Below are 20175 nucleotides of genomic sequence, written 5' to 3'. Positions count from 1 at the left end.
AAAGCATCCACCAACTCTGCGGACATTTAAACAGAGATAGCCTCTGTTTTTTGCATCAGTATTCCCAAACATCTGTCGTGACAGCTGAGGTAGAATCCTTGCAATAAGTTGGAAGTGACTCTTTTCTTTTTTTTTTTTTTGTCTTTTTTTTTTTTTTTTGTAGCTAAGTGATAGACACTTAACAATCTGGGCTCCATCCCAGTGATTGGACATGCAAAAATGGGCACAAAGGTTGACACACACGTATAAAGTTTGCTCAAAAATTTTTGAGGGGGAGGGAGGGAGGACAGAAATAAAAGATGGGGTTTGAATCAACATGGAGGCAAACAGTGCTCGCTTTACTTTTGTGGCATTCTCTATAACGGTCAGTTTGTTGCCACAACATGAAAATGAAATCAAATTAAAATATTCTTTAAAATACCTGGTTCCAAAAGGAAAAAAAAGCCATATATGCATGATTCGATTGCCTCAACAGAAAAATTCAAGTACATTAGTGAAACAAAGGACAAGACTTGTAAACAAAACAAAACGGGCACTACAAATGGAGCTGTACACCCACCACCGTTTATACAAAACAACCGTTCACCATTAAAAGTCAAAATCAAAACGCGAATAAATATCACGACTAATTTCAAACAGTGTGAATTGAATTACGCTCATTAAAGACAGTACTGAACATCACTAAGAACAACATTTCCTTACTATCTTAACTTAGGTGCCGAGTGCATCGTCCCCCGGGCTCCGTTTTCGACATCGACGGCCGGTTGTGTGTGCGCGCCGTGTTCGCGACGAGCGCGTGGCGGGAGCTGAATGCTCGCACGCCCACACGCTCAACGCCAATTTACACTAGCTCCCTGATTTACAGATCAACAGTATCGGGTTTCGCGAAAATTTGTGCTGCCATTTATATGCAAATGCGGTACAATCTTGTTGGAATAGCTGAAGAGTAGAACGGAATAATTTTTTTTTTTTTTTTCTTTTGGAAAAAAAACCTTGATATCCATCACTCTTACCTTTTGGTTTGGGTAGTGTTGCTACATATACTGTACATCAAGAAAGTCTTCTCATTTCACTGAAATGTTTAACTTTAAAAAAAAATGGGACAGCGACGATGATGAATTATCCAATGATGTTAAGTACTGAGAGAGTGCATTTCTTTAAAATATGCATTCTGCGCAGGGGGGGGGTGAACACTCAGCAAACTAATCCTCGTCTGCAGGACATCTTCGTCCTGAGAAAACCCTTCAATGCTTAGCACCGTGGTTGTCATCTGGAAGAGGGGAAAGAAAAGCACTAAAACACGTCCACAAAAAGATGTGCACATCGTAAAATAAGGTTTGGGTGAAGAGATGGCTAAAGAACTGACTTCACTACAACACACATGGGGGGGGGGGTGTTAATATTCCCTTCACTACAGGATGGAGCAAAGATAATTGCGGATGAATGATTGAAAGACAAGAAAGAAAGAAAAAAAAAAAAAGACTTCTCTCAAAGCCAAGCTGTAACCTGGCAGCATTCATTTAGACAGATAAGGCTTGATGTGTGTGTGTGTGTGTGTCCAAGAAACGTCGCTGGGGATTCCACAGTGGACCGGAAGCCCCGGCTGTAATGTAAATAATCAAATCGCGAGTCGTCGTAATAGGCAGCCTAGGGTACCCTTCAAACACGTAATCAGTGTAGGACAACCTCGTCTTCCGCTCCTCCAAACCGTGCACGCAGAGCAAACATGTCTCAATAGTGGCTAATTTACGTTCGACGCCAAGTGCCTTCAACATGCCGGAGCTCCATCCAGTGCCCACCTTAATTTAAGGCTTTCTAGTAAACACAAATCTCTCAGTCTCAAACGACGACAGACCTCTTAGTTGAGGAAACGTCGACAGCGCCGGGCGCCGCAGTTACAGTTGAGCTTGTTGCTGGCGTCTTCGATGGGGAACTTGTAGTCGTAGGTGAGCTCTTCTCCTCTGTAGATCTTGCGCAAAGCAAAGATGACGATGTGCTTGCGGCCCTCCACGTTGATCACTCGCGAGTAGCAGTTGGGCTCGCAGGAGTGGTTGATGAATCTGGCGGCGTTGCCGTGCATGGTCGCATCCACCACGTCAAAATCGTCGATGCGGAACATGTAACAGCCGATACCCTGGGAAAAAAAGAACAACAAACTCATTTGCTCATTTTTCTCATCTCCATTTTTTTTTTCCCCAAATCAGTGGGTAGGAGTCAGAGCTCCACTACGCAAAGTGAAACGCACCTTGCCATCGTAGTACTTCTCCCTTTTGTCAGTGAGCACCGAGCGAATGACAATGCCGGCATATTCGATGACCATCTCTCCTGCTTCAATGTTCCTCTTGCAGAAGAGTCCACGCCCATGGATTGCAGACCTACATCAAAACATCAATTGACCTTACTCAGGTGATTTTTTTTTTTTTCCAAATCAAGCAATATTCACTATACAAACTCGGATCATAAATCAAAACTGGTATGGGAACTCGCTCATCCCGACTATTTGGCGAAGGAAAGTCAGAGCTGACCTGTAGACGCCGACAGCCTCCTTTGATGTCCTTTCCAAATGTCTGAAGCGCATGGCCATCGGCAACTCCAAGCTCGTGGCCCGTCTAAGACAGGAGAGATTTAGGGTCGGCTTTAATTTTGAGAAATACGGTGGGACTAACTGGAAAATGTTTAAGACAGCGCCTGACCTTGTGGACTTCAAAAGAACATCATCTTCTTCGTCGTCATACGAGCCAATGTCAGGAAGCTGCCTATGCTGGGATGCCAGGAAGTTGAACATGTCAAATGTGGATTTTCTGTTGGGAGAAGGTATTTTGAGATTACAATTAATATTTGTCTCTTAAAGTAAAAAAAAATTTTTTTAAAAAAGTAAGATCAAGGCAAACGGCATTTTATCCACACACCTAAGGTAGAATTCAGAGCGGGCACAGCCAGTGGGATTGACGGGTAGGTCATCTTCCTGGGTGAACTGCTTGAAGAAACGGAAGGCGTGGTGTTGGCAGCGATGCGCCCCTTCAAGTTGTTCCAGCAAGAAGACCACAGCGTCGTGGAGCAGACCGAGCATTCGGGCACCTGTGATCCTCTGGAAAGCCAGAGGTCTCAACTTTGCAATTGCTCGCGCCTCTTGCACGCCATCTATCACCGCTTTCCAAGCAACTGGAGGGGCAGTTGATAATCACATAGGTTAGGGGTGAATTCACGAGAAATGGGGTTCAAATCATTTGACAAAGTCAGACTCACCCTCAATAGTGTCTGCCTCCACATTGAAGCCATCGTCGCTGCTTATCTGGAATCGCAAGTGAGGCTGATCTTTGTTTGGCAAACACTCGTCATCCTCATCAGAGAGTTGCGAATCATCATCCGAGGCAGAAGCCGCGCCTAAAAATGCAAATTTTAGGAATAAAAATGATCACACGGTTTTATCAAACATGTTACAATCCATCTGTTAATTTGGGGTACGGATTAGATCAATAAGACCACTTTGGATGTGATCCACTTAATCTATGGATAATATCAATGTAAAAAGGTACCAGAGTATTTCTTCCAATCACTAAAGGTGCTGTGACCCGCCGGCTCCAAAGTTTGCTGCTTGCCATATTCACCCCGAGACATATGATCCCACGCTTCACACCTGGAGATAAACAAAAGTGGATGTAATAATAGATGACAGAAGATTTGGCACAGAGGAATTTGAGGGTCACTCATACCTCAACGAGCAATATACTACCAATCAGGTTTCCAGGAAATACGGTATGCAAATAAAGTGCCATGGTTGAAATTAATATATTCAAAAAACATTTCTTACCCAGAGCTTTCAGAATCACTTTGACGCTCCTGCTTTAAGTCATCCAGGTTCAATATTCCTTTAACAGTCGGAGTCTTGATGCGAACTCCAGAGGCCCTGCTGGAGACACTCGATGCGCTTGCTCGCTTGCACTCGTCCTCGCTGGTTGGTGCGGAGGCCAGGAAATCCACTTTGGACTTCTTTGTGACGATACGGTCGGAGAGCGAAGACACTCTCTTCATGCGGACGTGGGTGCGAGGGCGGGATGCGGGTACTGTTTTGGTGCATGGTGCTGGAGGTTCGGGCTCAATGAGTAGACCAGGAGGCAAAACCAGTGACGAGGGGCTAAGCGTTCGAAGCCCGCTCCACTTGGGGGTGTAGTTACTTGCCATTGCTTGGTTGATAATTGCTTCGGCGCTCTCTGCAGGAGATACGTCGGAACTCTTTGTCGATAAAGGGTTCTGTCCGATGGCCTTGGAGGACTTGCATTTTTTCGAACCGCTGGATTCTTTCTTTTTCTTTGTTTTTTTCATTTCGGGGGCAGTTTCGTCTTTGGGCTTTTTGGTGTTCTTCCTTGCCTTTTTAACATTAATTGATGACAACGCCCCATTGCTATTGTGAGTAAGCAACTGTGCAATGGTGGTAGGAGTCTGCTCTGCAGGAGTGGCCGCTGGAGAAGCGGTGGACATTACGATCGGCCCGGGAGGCGGAGTGGGCATGTTTCCGGCTGCGGCGAGCGTAGCGGACAGTGCGTTGCTTTGCAAAAGACTGGCGATCTGAGTGACACAGTTAAAAGATGGAGCATTAGGATTTGGCAGCTGGAATGTGTTGCTGTCTGGGCTCTTGACAAAAATCTGCCCAAGACGGTTCACCAACAAGACATGGGGTGTAGGGTCCACATTTGGACCTCCAACTTCCTTCACAGTAAGAATGGCATGACCGGGAAGTGCCGGGGATACCACAGGCTGGTGAGGTTCTAAAGCGGGCCTCGGTGTTGAGAAATTGATTGAGATTGTGTGACCGGATGTGGCGTCCTTCTGCATGGATGAAGAGCTATAGCCATTTAAAATCACTGGGGTTGTGATGGTTTGGGCTGGTAGTGGAGCAGACACGCTAAGTCGAGAAAGAGAAGATACTGAAGTAGAGGAGGAAACAATGGTGACAGCTGTCAAACCTAAAGGCATTGCCTGGGTGGAGCGCACAGGTACTGAGATACTGCCAGAGGTTACCGCTTGAACAGATGGCCCTGATAACAACGGTTCATTTTGGGGTGCAACATTTTGCAGAACTGGAGTCGGGTCTCCGACAGGAGTTGGGGTGGCTGAGTCTTGTGATGTGTTAACGGGCTGTAGTGTAATACTTGTGAGAGAGGGCTGGGTGACACCTGGTAAACTGGAATACATTTGAGGAGAGTCTGAAAGTCCACGAGAAGGACATTGCACATGTGTCGATTTTGGGGCAAGCTGGCCATCGTCGGTGGAATTTGCCGTGGAGTTGCTTGGGATGTGGTTACCTAACACAGTGCAGGCCTCAGCTGAGGAAGCAACGTTTCTGTTGTCAGGTTTTGACATCAGATGTTTAGACTCTTCAGCTTGTCGGGATTCCAGTTGTGTGCATTCCAGTACAGGAACCGGCTCGGAGTCATTTGTAGGCACTGCAGAGGCCAATTCTACAGAGGAACTCTTTCGCAAGTCCTCAGAATAGGACCTGCCAGCCAGGTTTGTCAGTAAATTGGGGTTCCCCTCCTGGGTAGGAAGCACACTTTCCTGACTTGTGTCAGCTTTTTCCACGTTGGGAGAAGAGGCCACAGACAGCTGTGGTGAGAGCAACCCCAAACTGATCTCTTTTGAGGATCCCGGAAGATTTTGAGATAAGCTCGTCAGAGATGACGAATCATTGTGCTTGAAATTTGATGGCACTATGAAGTTCTGATTCTGAATCGTATTGGTTTTAGTTAATGTTTCTGATTCGGGGATACCGCTGTTCGTTAGGCTGTTGGTTGGAATCTTTTTCCCAGAACAATCAACTTTCTGAGAATTATCACTCGGAGAGATGCTTGCGTCACTCTCCGTTCCATCATCTACTCCATCCAACTGAGCCACGTTTCTGGAGGAAGTGGACGTGGGAGACTTGGAACGCTCTTTCGACCCAGGACAGCTGACAACAGTCCGAGAGAAGTCAAAGTAATGTTCCATATCGTCATCAGAGGAAGTATTGCCGAGGTCATTCCTGCCTGAGGCTGCCGACCGTGGCAGACTGGCAACAAGGGATTTTCTTTTCTGTGCCTCTTGGGCTCGACCCCAAAATTCTTCTTGATCATCACCTTCTACCACAATTTGCCCACCACAGTTCATAGCCACAACTTCATTGAGGACTGTCTCTTCAATTTCCAATTCTGTCCTCATCTCTTGTCCCAGAGTAATGTTGGGATCCTTGTGATATGAAGTAAACCGAAATTCGTCTTCATCTTTCTGTTCGTCCAAGTCCCTCTGAGGTGAAGTGCCGTTTGCGGGAGAAACATCTTCCGGCTCCGGTGATGCCAGGAAATTGTGTGGCACTTCAACGGAATCTGATTGGCTCAGATCAAAAGATAACCGAGTCCTTGGTAAATTCTGTATGGATGGAGAGAATGACAGACTTGGAGATGCAAATGGTCCTGCACTGTCCTGCCAGGGAGACTGAGGAAAGAAAGCTGAGGCACAATGGGACTTTGCATTACCAGGGCAACGAACTGAGGAAGCATTTCTGCCCCCGACTGGGCGGGCTAATGAAGAATTTATCAGGCTGTCTGTAGTGGCACTTGAGAAAAGTGGGGAAGTTGGAAGAGATTTGCCTGCACGAAGAGAGACTGGTCCCGTTGGGGGCCCCAGAGGAGCAGGAGACTTGTTACTACGTAGGCTTGTTGCCTGGGTGTGGGGGTTGTGGCGTCGAGCTCGTCTTGTTTCCTCCAGATCACTTACTGTTAGTATATGGTGAGGTTTTATTGGGATTGCTCCTGGGAAGAAAACGGAACCAATCTATAGTTTAAACGATGACAAACTCTTTATATATTTATATGACTAAGTATTTCTCATAAAACAAATTCATACAAAGCAACACTTTACCTGGGGATGGCAAAGGTCGGGACATTCCTCCAGCTGGTCTCCGGGTTTGGGGATAGCTGGGAATCTTTGGCTTTGCTCCATAATCTGGTTTTGCTGATTGGACCAGGCGTTCCTCAGGGTGGATCTGTGATTCTGATTTATCACTCACATGGGTCTCGGATTCTGATTAGGAAAAAAAAAGACATTGCAATTATGTTATGATTGATCATTCTATTGTGATAATCATTATTGAGAATATTTACTGAAGAACAAGACAAATACCTGGTAACGGACAGGGGTTGTGCTCGATGGTGAGATTGTCTCCTTGGTCAGGCATCTCCTCAATGGGGTTCTCTGGTATTAAAGGTTGGACTTCACGGACTGTGCATGTGTATTTGCATTTTTGCAGTGGATTCATGGTGCTCCAGTACCAGCGAGAACACCTAAGGAAAGAAAACAAGAGCTCTAAGAAATCTTGTTGAATCAGTAATCTCAGGTTTGCATAGAACCAAAGGTAACTTACTGAAATCCCACAGGAAACAATTTTCCTTTGTTTGCTGAAAGTTCTGACAGGACACCAAGTTTATCAATTTGGAGAGAACCTAATTAGAAAACACATATAGAAAGAATGAAACTAATGTGGGTGGAGTTAGAATTATAACAAAAAGTTATAAAGGTAGTCACTTAAGCCATACCAATCATGACATTGATTAGCTCGGGCTCTAGTCCAGTTAAGAACTTTCTGCGGAGGCTGATTCCTTCAAAATCCACATATACCCGTCGGTTGACTTCAAACTCCTGACCGCTGATCATCTTCACAACAAGATAAAAACCAAACAATTTTCTTATCAAACTCAAACAAAACACCAACCGCAATATTAGGCAAGGACCTCTCCCATTACCTTTCCACTGATCAGATGCTTATGTTTGTGACAGTAGACCTTCTTGTCATCCTGGAATACACAGTGTCGGGAGCGGGCACACATGAAGTGATAGTTGCTCTGACAAGAAGTCAGGCAGCAGCCAACTGTGGCGCCTGTTTGGTTGCACCTTTCACATCGCTAGCAGAGGATAGATGGGGACAACATTTGACTTGATAGAGCAGGAGACGTTATAAAAATAAAAAAATACTATTCAGTGAGCTTTTACAATGACCAAGTAAAGCAATGTATATAGTAGCAACCAACCATCAAGCGACCCCTTGTGACAGCACTGTGTACATGCAGTAAAGCGCCGTTGTCCTCTTCAAACACTTCAGCTGACCACAGAGAACAGTTGACATGTGCCCACTCATTTTGGCCCAGGTACAACAACCTGCCCGCATCCTGCAAAACAGCACAAATGTTTGGCATATTTTTTTTTTATCAGTCAACTTTCCAGCTTGCTGTTAAATAGGCAAAACTTTACAAAAGGTGTTAGTGTCTTGGATATTTTATGTTGAATACATTACTTACGTTAGGTTTACGGTCTCCGTATTTTTGGCACAAGGAGCACTGTCTCTCATCATCCTTCGACCAGCCTGTGTCCAGATCTGCTTTTGAAAACCGTCCCCTTTTTCCTGCGCATATGTGAAAATAAAAATGTAAGAAGATGCACGCTCAAATTACATAAAATAATTCGAAATCAGATTGTAAAGCCCACATGCAAACAATTTCTTTATCACCTCCTATCTAGTGTTCAGAATGTTACCTTTCAATTTGTGCCGGAAAGCAATGCTGGCTTTGAAGTGATTCCAGCTTGAATGCTCTGCAGCCATTGGAAGACCCATTTCATCTTTCCTTTCATCTAACCCTTCTCCATTGTCATCCAAGAGTTCCAAAGGAGTTCGAGAATGGAGCCCTTCCCTCTCCTGCCACTGGGCATAGACATGCTCCGTGGTAGGAGGATGAACAGCATGTGACAGCATCCCCCTGTAGGGGAATAGAACCAAATTTCATAAATCACAAAATACGCATTGCTTTCATTATTACATTATTGACAACCAATGAGTGAACCTAAGACCAAACACGTTTTGCCAGCAATAAACATAGAAGTCAAGCAATGAGTCATGACTCACATAGGCAGTGTTTTGGTACACGAGTTCCAAACTTTTGGGTCTTGACTGTTGAACCAATTGAAGACCTCTTCAAGCAGCTTAGGGGAAAAAAAACAGTTGGAGTTACAAATTTATCAGAAATTTATCACAGACAACAGTAACAACTGCTGTTTAATTCTCATCTTGACGACAAAATGTGCGCCCAAGGTTATTTACATCGTGTTGTTTTATGACAGCACCGTAAAAACACATTTTAAAGAACAACCGCCCAATAATACAAATTTTATTATCACTAAAAGTGTTTGAATGAAAATGTCAACTGATTGATAATGAAGAACATTTGAATGAAAACACACTTCAAGAGTTCAAAGAAACATTTACCAAGGGGCATCAGATGCTGCAAAAGAAAAACACATACCTTTAAATAATATGAGCGTGCCAAGGCAGTGGGTCTTTGCTCTTCTGGAAGGCTTTCTTCTTGTTCGAGCCTTTTTTTCACTACCTGTACTACGTCTTCATGGAACATTTTCTGTCAAGAAATAATAAAAAAAATTAATAGACTTTCACAAACAGTTTTAACGGTCGCAAAGAAATTGTGAACATGTTTGACTTAACCATGATGAATTATCAATATTTGGGCTGTGAGAAAAATGCAAACATTCGCCGCTGACTGCGATACGGGCTTAATGCTACAAACACATTTTATAGCATAACCACATACTCAATAGCCATGAACTGCTACTGTTTTTACTTGAGAGTAAGACGTGTTTGGACTCACCAACGTTGTATAAAGGCCTTTGTCAAACTTCTTGCCCACAGCTCGGAGGTCACAGGCGGGTCGTCCTTCGATTCCACTGTCAGGTTCCACCAACTTTTCACACTAGTAGAACAGTAGCGCAATGTGTACACGGTATTTTATGATTTATATTTTAACCATTTTTGCAAAGTTTCTACATTTCTTTTTGACACGTTAAAATAGGGCTGAGTGTCTGACCTGTGAGCAGGTAACAAGGTGCTGGGTGAGGGTGGAAGACAGCAAGCAGGCGAGAACCTTCTCTACTCCAGATCGGAGCTCGATGTAGAGAAGTTCTCTCCAGGCACTGGGTTGAGTCACACTGCATGGCCGACACGAATACACCACGCTCTCTGGTAAGCTGGATAGGATCTCATACAGTTCATCTGAAATGTGTAGACAGGAAGACAGAAGAAGTGAGCAGAGGTGTCAAAATGGTCATATCTAAAGCTAAATATTACCTGTTAGATCCTCACACTTGGCATGTACCCAGTGGTTACATGTGCCGCACTGCATCATCTGACTGTCGTAGTCATTGTCCTCATAGCACTTGAAGCAGATTGGGCAATAGTTACCTGATGACACAGAAGAGAGTCAGCTCAAATAAAGGAGATAATATGAAATGACATTAGAGTTCAGGTTACTGCTCATGCTAACTGTATGCAGTCAAGGAAAACTGCATCATCTTACCCTGTTCATAGAGCTGGGAACAATCTGGACAGAGTCCTTTCTCGTGGTTCCAATCGATGTCCCAGCTCTTTCCAGGTGTGACCCCACAGCTCTTACACCTGATGCATGTCATACAAACCTACAAACAGACAGTTACATTGACGTGTGAAATAATCCGAAAGCTTCGAGGAAACGTGCGAGATTATTATTATTTTTTTTTAAACATGAGCAACCCACCCAAGCTTTCCTTTTCTTGTTTTGTTTTGGATAATTTGGTCCAAGACAGGAAGCGTGATAGCAGTTCTGACATCGTTCACACTCCAACAAGGGCTGAGGGAGAATGTATGAAAAATGAGAGTGAGGTTTGTTTTTAAAAAAAAAAAAAAAAAACATTAGCTGTGGTGTGTACCTTTGATTGCTTGTTTTTCCTTCCACACACATGGCAAAACTTGCAATGACGACAGCACCAGTTTTCCTTATTTTCCACTGAGGGGCGCTCTGACTCTTCAAGGCAAAACCAGTGGAAGGGCTCACAGCACACTTGGCAATGCAACATCTAGAAATGAAAGACATGTAAGGTTTAAAAATGCATTGTAACTGTACGGTAGTCGTTAGATTTTAATGTAAGAAGCGCATGAGAACGTTTCAAAATTACCTCGTGTTGTCCTTTACTGGCACAAAGTAGGCACACATGAGGTGGCATGTTGGGTGCAGAGGTCAGGATACTTAAACCACCCATGTTCCAAACATTCTCCAAAGTACAGTCCTCCTAAATAGCAATTTATATAACACAATGATTTTGCATTACTTTACGAGACCGTGTCTGTCATCACAAATGCTTTCTTTCCCTTGAACGGGTAGTTACTAATTTGTGTTTCAAATTCCCCTATGAAAAATGTGCCCACACAGGAAAATAGTTTGCTGCTCTGCACAATGTGAATTCAAGAAATAGAAGCTGATCTTTATACCGTATATAAAAATAAAACAAATTGGTTACTTGGTATTAAGTGGAGTATTTTATATCTCTTTTGTTTTCATAACTACTGTTTAATAAAAAAAAAAAAAAAAAATTATCCGAGTATGATTATTTGATAGAATTTAGTAAAGTAGGAAATGCAAAAATATTCAATAGCTACAGCCAACTGTGGCCAATTTTTTTGTCATTTTATAACTGGTATTTAATAAAACCCTTGCGTCATCCACATTATCCGACTCCACCAGCTTCATCTGCTTATGATTGAGAGAGCAGAGCATAAATAAATCTAGAGTCCGTTTGTAATCTGGATTGATCAATGTGTGATGAAATCTGTGAGCCACACCCTATCCCAAAACATACCTTGAAGTTGACTCGGATTTTATGGGTGGGTTTTGAAGACTCAACTTCCCTCTGCTCAAATCCATTAGCTAAGGCAGCCAGGACACTTGGTGGCGTCTCCTCAAAGGAAGCCTGTGATGACAAACCCTGAAAGACAAGCATAACTTGAAACGTGAGAGGGGAACCATAAACCTGGAAGTACAAGTACACATTAACCTCTTTTTAAAATTGTGCCTGATAAGGACGATAACATCCACTACCGATCTGTTTCATACTGCTCACATAATTGATTAAGGGTCACCTCCGATTTTCTAACCTTATCAGGTTTGCGTCGAACAGATGGCACACGATGTGAGCTAGATTTCCGATGGCGGATCTCATCATCTGATATATCTCCCAGGAATCGAGACACAAAGTCTTTAAGTGAGAGAAGTTTGAAAATGAAGAGTTAATGCATCAAACTCAAAATCTTATCCACGTAGTATAGTGTAATGACATTTACCGTGAGTCATACGAGGCCCATGGCCCTTCCTTCTGGCAGGTGAGGCTGAGCTGAGGTCCTTTTCATCGAGATCTGAATCATAGTCCACCAGGTCAAAGTAGATACGTGGTTTTACGACACGTTTTGGCTGCTTCCTCACAGACGGACTGTTACTGTCTGCCTGAAGGCCAGAAGGCGAGTCTGCCACTCCCTCCATCCCTTCATCATTACTCGAATGTCCTCCGCTGAATGAGAACCGCCGTCGTTTTGAACCTTTAAAGGAAAAAAAAGAAAGCGCAACTTGTTGACTCAATTTTTAAGAAGGTATTTCAGAGAATTTGGAAATGAAGGACACGGGTGAGAATTCACCTTTGGGTGCAAATCTTCCACTGAGTCTTCGGGCTTTCCTCTCTTCAATTTGATCACATCTCTTGTACCTTTTTGGGGATGCATGCAAACAAATGTGTTATTTTTTGCAAAGAATTCTCATTCACATTTCGACAAAGCTTTTAATATTCAACAACTTACACACAACACTGTCGTTTGGTGTTAGGACCACCAAACTTTGGTTTGTCGAGGCAGTTGATGCATCTCCCACAATCGTCTTCGTGGTTGCAACCCTTGCATACGCCGCACCTCCGAGAGCGGTACCCGAAAGGTCCAAGTCCTTTTCGTTTCACAAAGCCGGAAGACGTCTTCCTGACCTTAGTGACTTTTGAATCGGAGAAGTCGGGACTGTCTGATTCGGATAGAGAGCCATCTGCGACATCTGCAACACCAGAACGGAATTGAGAAACAAAAGAGGCAATTTACGGCTTAAAGACAAGGAGGATCTAAAGCATTTGGGACTATTGTTACTTTCAGGATATGACGTGAGCCAAACTAGAATGTGATTATTTTAATACCTAACCAGCTTTTTATTTTTTTAATAGAATTCAGACACCATTTATATTTTGGACTATTATTGTCTATTTATCTGCCCAATCAAGTGAAGGACATAACAAAATGTTGCCTTTTATCCTCCATCCAAGACAATAGACATTTGTCAACAGAAAATACCCAAACTGTCACAGATAATCAGCCCAGACAACAAATGCTATACAGTATGTCGAATGAATAACCAAGAAAAAGAAAGGGGAAGTGACTGTGAGTATCATCTGGCATTCCTACCCTTTGCGACAGCTGAGGGAGAGATGCCTGTTCTTTCGTGCAGAGGCAGAGCACTGAGCCTGGGAATGTCATCTGGTACCAATGCCCGGGGCTGCCCGAGCACCACAGAAGCGGCGCGGCACACATGCTTGATGCGCGGACCCCCTGCTTGACGGAACTCTTGGCACAGCGGTGAGATGAGCTGCAGCTAGAAGGGGGACAAAACATAACAAATGCTCAACTGATGAGGAAGAGAACTGTCAGAGAGAATGGTTCCTCAAACATTAAATATGAGGGCATTTCATTGTCACGTGTTGAATTTGTGTGCTTCAATGTGTCATCTTTAAACAAAACCTAGGTGGAAAATTCATTGTAATCTCGAGACCCAACAGATAAGGGAGAAAGATGCAAGATATCTAGTTGGATCAATTGTTCTCCGCAAGCCTTATTGATTTGCGCACTTACTTGTCCTTGAGATGGCTCCGTCTTGATTGAAACATCGGTCTCAAGCTGCACTTGCCGCTTCCTCTTTTGTCTTTTGGAGGTCAAATTTCTCGATCGCACACTGGCGGGTCCGGATAACAGCTTCAGACGTACCGAAAAAAAAAAAAAAAAAGCATCCATGTTAGCTTTATTCAATTATTTAGAAAATCAATAATAATAAATAAAAATCACCATTGTCAGATTGATCAAAACAGTCGGATTGTGCAGCTTAATTTATAATGCCGTATTTAGACAAGTGTCGTTGCATATTGTGAAGAAATGTTAAAAGTGTGTTTTTTTTGTTTTGTTTTTTTTTACCCCTGAGCACTTCATCTGTTTCTGCTGGTCAATCTTCATGAGCTGCACTTTGGCTTTTCTGAGCAAGTTGAACATTCGTTTATTCGCTCCTGTAAGTCGCGCCCTCTGCGAAGCTCCTTTTCCCAAACATGCGGGATGGTCATCTTCACATATGGCCGACTCCTTTGTTGACTGCAGCTCGGCTATGGGGAGAGGAAACGACATATTGTTGTTAGTATAGCGTTATAGATTTTAAATAGAGAAATACCTGAGATGTTTATAAATTACAATATCGGTAATTAACGGTGCAAGTACCTGATGAAAGCTTGATGGCGTCCTTCGCTGCCGGATTCTCTTTTTCAGCGTCCCGATTGGCAAGCAACTTGGATTTTGTCGCTTTGATGCAAACTTTTCTCACAACTCCTGGCGTGCCTAGGTCTTCTATTTTGAGCTTGGATTTTTCCATAGCAGAGTCGGTGTTGCGCTGCCTCAAGCTAATGCTCATGGCCTCATCATCAAGTCCTTCAGCTAAATCAACAGGCGACTGAAGCGATTTGCTACTTTCCACATCTGTTGAACTTTTGCATTGGGGAAGACCTTTGTGAAACTTGTTCAGTCTTTGATAAAAGTGAGCGGTTTGCTTGTGAAACTTGAGCGGCGGGGTCTTTTTCGGAACATCCAAAAGGCCAGCAGAAAAGACTTCTCGGGGTTTTTCAACTGGAGGAGATAAAAATAGATCCTCGCATTGGTCCTCGGGAGTTTGGTCCAGTGTGAAAATTTCCTCCGTCAGCTCTGCGGGCAGATCCCACTTCAAACCGGAGTCCTTCACAAGCGAGCTCTTCTTTTCCATTTTGACACTTTTTGTGTCCGAAAACAGACTGGCAGTTATGTCAGCTGTATCATCCAGATCATCGGATGAAAACAGGTCCAGGTCGAGCTGAGCTTCTCGTAATATATCCTCCTCATCAACGGGTAGGATGGGGGAAATGGTTTGCTCCGTTTCTTCATCTCGCCTCTTTCCCGTGCGTATCTGCAAGCCCAGCTGCAAACCTTTTTTGGGGGAGGTCCTACGCGGCAACCTGGACATTCCAACGTCATCCATAAACCTTTGTGGGGTCTTGATCACTCGAGACGATCTGGCACTTACGACGGGCATGATAAAGTGTTTGATGTTTTTGACAAACTTTGTTTTGCCAGACGGGACGTCGACTGCATCTGCCCGTGGTCCATCCACCAGTGAGTCGGTTTCTTCTTCTTTCAAATCACTGGCCTCTTTGTCAAGGCCGATCTCGATTAATGTAGAAAGTATGGACTCCGGTTGCGGCCTTTTGGAGTCAAACTTGATGGCGGAGGGTCTCTTTTTGTACTTTTTTTGCACACCAACAAGTTTAGGACGAGGGTCTGGAGCGCTTTCATCTGATTGGATAGAAATGCTCTCTTCGAGTGTTCCTTGTCTTTCGGATGAGGTAAGAGGAGCAAACTTCCCATCTGTGTTCCTGTGTTTGTGCTTCTGACGCTGCCCGATTCGGGTTCGACGTCTCTTTTTTCCTTTCTTGTGGGATTTCTTCTTTAAGCAGAATGTTTTTGGATTGCTTGCTTGACTTTCCAAATTCAATGGCGGCTGAAAATCTATCAAGTGAATGTCTGTTTCCTCTTTAACGGGGAGCTGCTTGGGCTCTTCCTCGGCGGATTGCGTGACCTGTTTTTCCTCCAGCTCCACGCTTTCTTTTGCCTCGGGCTGACTTACTTCTGTTTCCAAAGCCTGGTCTTCCTTCTGTGGGGACTCATTGTTTGCAGATTCAACAATCACCAATTCTGTACTGACCGCACTTTCTTTAGGTACGAGAGCTTTTTTCCTTTGAGCAGACCTCTTTTTCCCTAATTTATGGGCGTGACGTCTCTTGGGTATAGAAGGCACTGGCAAGGATTTGGCCTCATTAATTTGCGGTTCGGCCTCATTCTCCATCTTGTGCGGCGACACTTCGAGAGGCGCCGCTAGAGCAGCGTCGGTGATCTCTGCGGACTCTTTTTCAAAAATTTCAGGAACCGGGCAAGATTCTTGCGATGATGATTTTATAATTGTTTCCGGTGAGCTTTCAGGGAGAACTTGTGAGATGGACTCTTCTGTTAAAACCTGAGCAGGTGCTTCAACACTCACCTGTGGTGCATTTTCAACTTGTGGACTCATCCGCAATCGTCGCTTTGATGGACTCTTACGAATGACAGACTTTTTGGGAGGAAGATCAAGGCTTAATGTTCTCCTTCGTAGTGTCCTGGTTGGTTGGTCGTCCGTCGCCGGAGACGGGGGCTTAGCCTCTTGAACTCTGTCAATCTCTTTAGTAGCATCATCCTTTTTTTCAGGTACGGGGCTAACTTGCTGAACCAAAAAGGACATCTTGGATTTCTTATGTCTGCCTGGAGAGGAGAGTTTTTTTATTTGAAAGGGTGGGACAACTTTCCCACAATCCTGCTGAGGGGCTTCTTGAGGAGAGCTTTCATTTCCACCCTTTGTAACTTCCACTTGTGAAGCAGACGTTTTCTCGCATGTTTCATCTGCCTTGTTTGGGCAATTTTTCCCATCAGCGTTTGCTGTGTTGCTCTCCTGTGGGGCCCAATTGTCCAATTTTAACGACTTCTCTGACTCCATCAAAATCTCGTTGACGTTCTTGTCGTTTCGAGTGGACAGATCCACTTCAGAAGCTCCCGTAGCACTCTCTGTAGGCTTCACAGTCTCTTCAGCAAGCTGGACCTTACTCACTGACTTAACTAATGATAAAGTCCAGATGAATTTTTTCCGCTTCTTTTTGCGAGTTGTCTTCCCGCTGGACTGTGCATCGTATTTGGGATTCCTCATTTTTCTCAACTTCAAACTTGGAACCCCGCCCTCCTCTTTCAAAGGCAACTTATTGCTGGGTTGCACAGCTAATGGATCAGTCACGGTGGATGATGAACTTGGGTTGTCTGAGAGTGGAACACCCTTCTTTTGTCTTTTACTTTGTCTCTGTCTGCCCCTCCTCATGGCCACTTTTGGCTCAAATTTTCTGGACACCTTTGACTTGGTAACAATTGTATCACTTTTTACTGAATTTTCAGGCTCAGCAAAAGCGGCAGCGGCGGCAGCAGCATCCAAGACAGGTTGCGACGGCGGGTTGGAGACTCTCTTGCTCCGCCGAGTGGCTTGTTGATTACGCTTTGACCGCTTTGCAATTGTTTTTGATTCAGCAGTCTCTTTTACAGTGTCAGGTTGATCCACTGATTTCTGGTCGTCAGCCACAACATTATCACCAGGCTTCCCAGGCGATACCGTCCCCTTTGAAGCAGATCGCCCACGTCTTCTGGCACGTAAAGTCCCGGCACCTTGATCGTCCGCAACTTCTTCAGGTGGTTCGGGTTTTAATTTAACATGTGCACTAGAAATGGTTTCAGCCTGAATATTCTCATCTTGGGGCTTCTCCTCAGTTTCTTTTAGCTTCATCTTTTCATGAGGTTCCTTTATTGTTACCTCAGTTCCTTTCACCTTCATCTTCTTGACAGACTTTTCATGAGGGTCCTTTACCGTTTTAATTTTCTTTTTCGCCACCAACTTTATTGTAATCCTTGGTGCTGGCAACAACACTCCACCTTTGGTCAGCTCCTGATTGGCAATGTTCTTAACTTTAGAACGTTTTCTGGACCCTTTAGCAGGCTCTGATTTGGAAGATGCTGTGTCTTTCTCATCCACCAAATGTTCTTCTTTAACGTGGTCAGGAGGAAAAATAGCTGCCTCCTCAGATGGCATAACAGGTGCTACCTTCTCACGTTGTCGTTTAGGTTTTGTGATGACATCACCTACAAAAAAAAAAGGAATTTTAAATATCCAGCAGCGTGCACAGAAATGCTTGAGAAAAAAACAGCATGCCCATATATTCTGTTTAGTTCACATTAGGTTCATGTGATTAAAATGTGAATAGTAAGACTTTTCTACCTGTAGAAGGTTTTTGCCGAGAGCATGGAGCTCCTTTAGAGCTTTTCTTGAGAGCTTCAAAACCTTGGAAGTCATCGCCCTTAAAAAAGAAAAACAATTATTAACACATGCAAAAAAAAAAAAAAAACTTTAGCGTGATTCCAATGGAGGCAAACTCAACAAAATAAAATTACAAACAGAAACACACTCGCAGCAACACACGCATACAATGACTGCAAGTGTCCAAAACAATAAAACTAACAAAACTAAAACATGACATTATGACAATTGAATGTACGCCCTAATTGACTGTTTATTCATATTAGACATAATTACCAATTTAATATACAAATAGTATTCCAGAACAGTTATCTAGAGAGGTTAAATTCACTTTTAACAATTTAATTGAACAATTACAATGTCGACCAAAGATTACATCTTGTAAACCCATTTAGGGGTTGCTAGTGAAATAAGCACACAATTGAAATTTATTGACAAGCAAAGGTGTAACTAACCTCAAGTAGATAAAATCGGTATGAAGTACCAAAACTGAAACGCAAGGCGAGTTTAAAATTACGTTTCCCTCCAAGACCTGCATTAGTACGACTTAGTGAGACAAGAACTGAGTGTGAGTGAGAAGGTAAAGTTAACATTACATCAGTCATTCCACCAATCATTCATTTATCAACAAGTCTCTCGCAACATAAAATAAAAAAAAAAGTTCCTGCTTGTCAGTGCTTGCTAACATGTAGCCTCTATACAGCACATTAAACAGAATTTAACTCACATTAGGTGTGTCCTTAACACATTCGTATTACAACGTAATACTACAGTTACACACTACATTGGGTATTTTGCCTAAAACTAATGTTATTAAAACACCGTAGTTAGCAGCATGACTAGCTGCTGTGCGGGGCACGGGTGTTAGCCTTCCCGTTCTTTGTGTTCACTACGATTAGCTGCCAGCTACTTTGGCCCGATAAGGAGCTGGGCTACTGGAGGGCTAATTGCGTTTGCTGTTTACAAATTGGCGTATTCACTCACTAGCTTTCATTAAATATTTAGAAGGAAGGTGTACCGAGGTTGTATTTACAAACTGTCTAACGGGTATTGCAGCGCGAGCGTTAATGTTAAGGAACTTTCCCCCTTTCTGGTTATATTTAACAGTACGACTCACTAAATGTCACGAAAAAGCTTCGCTAACATTGGTTAGCATTTCATGCTAGCAAATAGGGAGGGGGTTGGGGGGGGGGGGCTAACACGTTAGCCTAGCACAGAGATGTTGACATTTCTCCATGGCACCAATAGACACACAGTTGGAGACAGTACTCATTTGAACACATTTAACTGTACTAAAATGTGTTGAGAAAAAAAATAAAAATAAGGATACTAACTCCAGAGTCGGTTTGGGACCTCACCTCTTCACTCCCACTAGAGCTGTACCCAGCCTGGCCAAGGGTCTTGTGGCTCGCCTCGATTCCAAGTAAGCGCAAGTGAGACTGGTCTTCGTTTAACGATACAACCAGGTTTGCGGGCCTTGGCCCTCCGCAAGTCACATCATCAGCTTCTAAACCCGAGCGCCCGAGTTGCCAGCGCTTCTCGGAGCGCAAACGACTACGAGATGACCAAGGCCGACCGGGGAAACGACCTCTGGCCGTAGCGGTTCCACCTTGGCCTCCTCCGGCAGCCGCGGTTGCTGATCCGCATCCCGCTGCCGCCATCATTGCTTCGACAACACACACCGACGGCTAGCAGATTCGAGCGACGAGAGACAAGAGGGAAGGCGCGAGATGGGAGGGAGTGGGAGCAATGCTTGCTGGGAAATTGAGTTTTTACCCCGGACGTGATAGGTTACGCTTTATTGACATCTGGTGGCGATTGATGCGAACTGAGACGCTAAACGCAGCCAATAAATTCAAGACTAACCAAATACACTTAACAATATCAGACTTGGGTTGATTTACACAACATTCCAAGTAATTAATCATTAAATGGAATACTGAACACTGATCATGCAGGCAACAGGTGTCAAATTTGTGTCAAATCCGACCCACTAGATATTTTTATGTAGTCTGCCAAAGCAAACAAAATGTACACACAGTCAACGACGCCCCCCCCCCTACTAAATCCCATCCGA

General features: G+C 43.9%; 1 protein-coding gene across 4 annotated transcripts; it reads right to left on the bottom strand.

Moving 5' to 3' along the window:
• Nucleotides 1–246: 246 nt before the first annotated feature.
• Nucleotides 247–19822, bottom strand: kmt2bb (lysine (K)-specific methyltransferase 2Bb). Of its 4 annotated transcripts, XM_085919409.1 has the most exons (37): nt 19433–19822; nt 18060–18138; nt 14411–17923; nt 14117–14298; nt 13781–13900; nt 13337–13523; nt 12695–12935; nt 12536–12603; nt 12188–12439; nt 12002–12102; nt 11707–11832; nt 11026–11139; nt 10780–10926; nt 10608–10700; nt 10392–10509; nt 10163–10276; nt 9903–10087; nt 9687–9788; nt 9327–9437; nt 8930–9006; nt 8563–8783; nt 8328–8431; nt 8061–8198; nt 7776–7934; nt 7569–7686; nt 7397–7475; nt 7156–7316; nt 6895–7056; nt 3812–6785; nt 3537–3637; nt 3247–3384; nt 2910–3162; nt 2694–2801; nt 2526–2609; nt 2246–2375; nt 1856–2134; nt 247–1270 (listed from the first exon to the last, which is right to left on the bottom strand). In XM_085919409.1, the coding sequence occupies exons 1-36, from the start codon at nt 19760–19762 to the stop codon at nt 1859–1861; spliced, it is 11466 nt and encodes a 3821-aa protein (XP_085775535.1). In that variant the 5' UTR covers nt 19763–19822; the 3' UTR covers nt 247–1270; nt 1856–1858. The 4 variants fall into 4 exon arrangements, with proteins under 4 accessions (XP_085775535.1, XP_085775534.1, XP_085775536.1 ...); XM_085919408.1 differs by having other exon boundaries at nt 247–2134; XM_085919410.1 differs by having other exon boundaries at nt 247–2134; nt 3812–6782.
• Between the last annotated feature and the right edge of the window lie 353 nt (nt 19823–20175).

This window comes from Syngnathus leptorhynchus, chromosome 8 (genome assembly GCF_054491065.1).
Source record: "Syngnathus leptorhynchus isolate UIUO chromosome 8, UIUO_Slep, whole genome shotgun sequence".
NCBI lineage: Eukaryota > Metazoa > Chordata > Actinopteri > Syngnathiformes > Syngnathidae > Syngnathus > Syngnathus leptorhynchus.
This window is presented reverse-complemented; position numbering and strand designations above follow the sequence as displayed.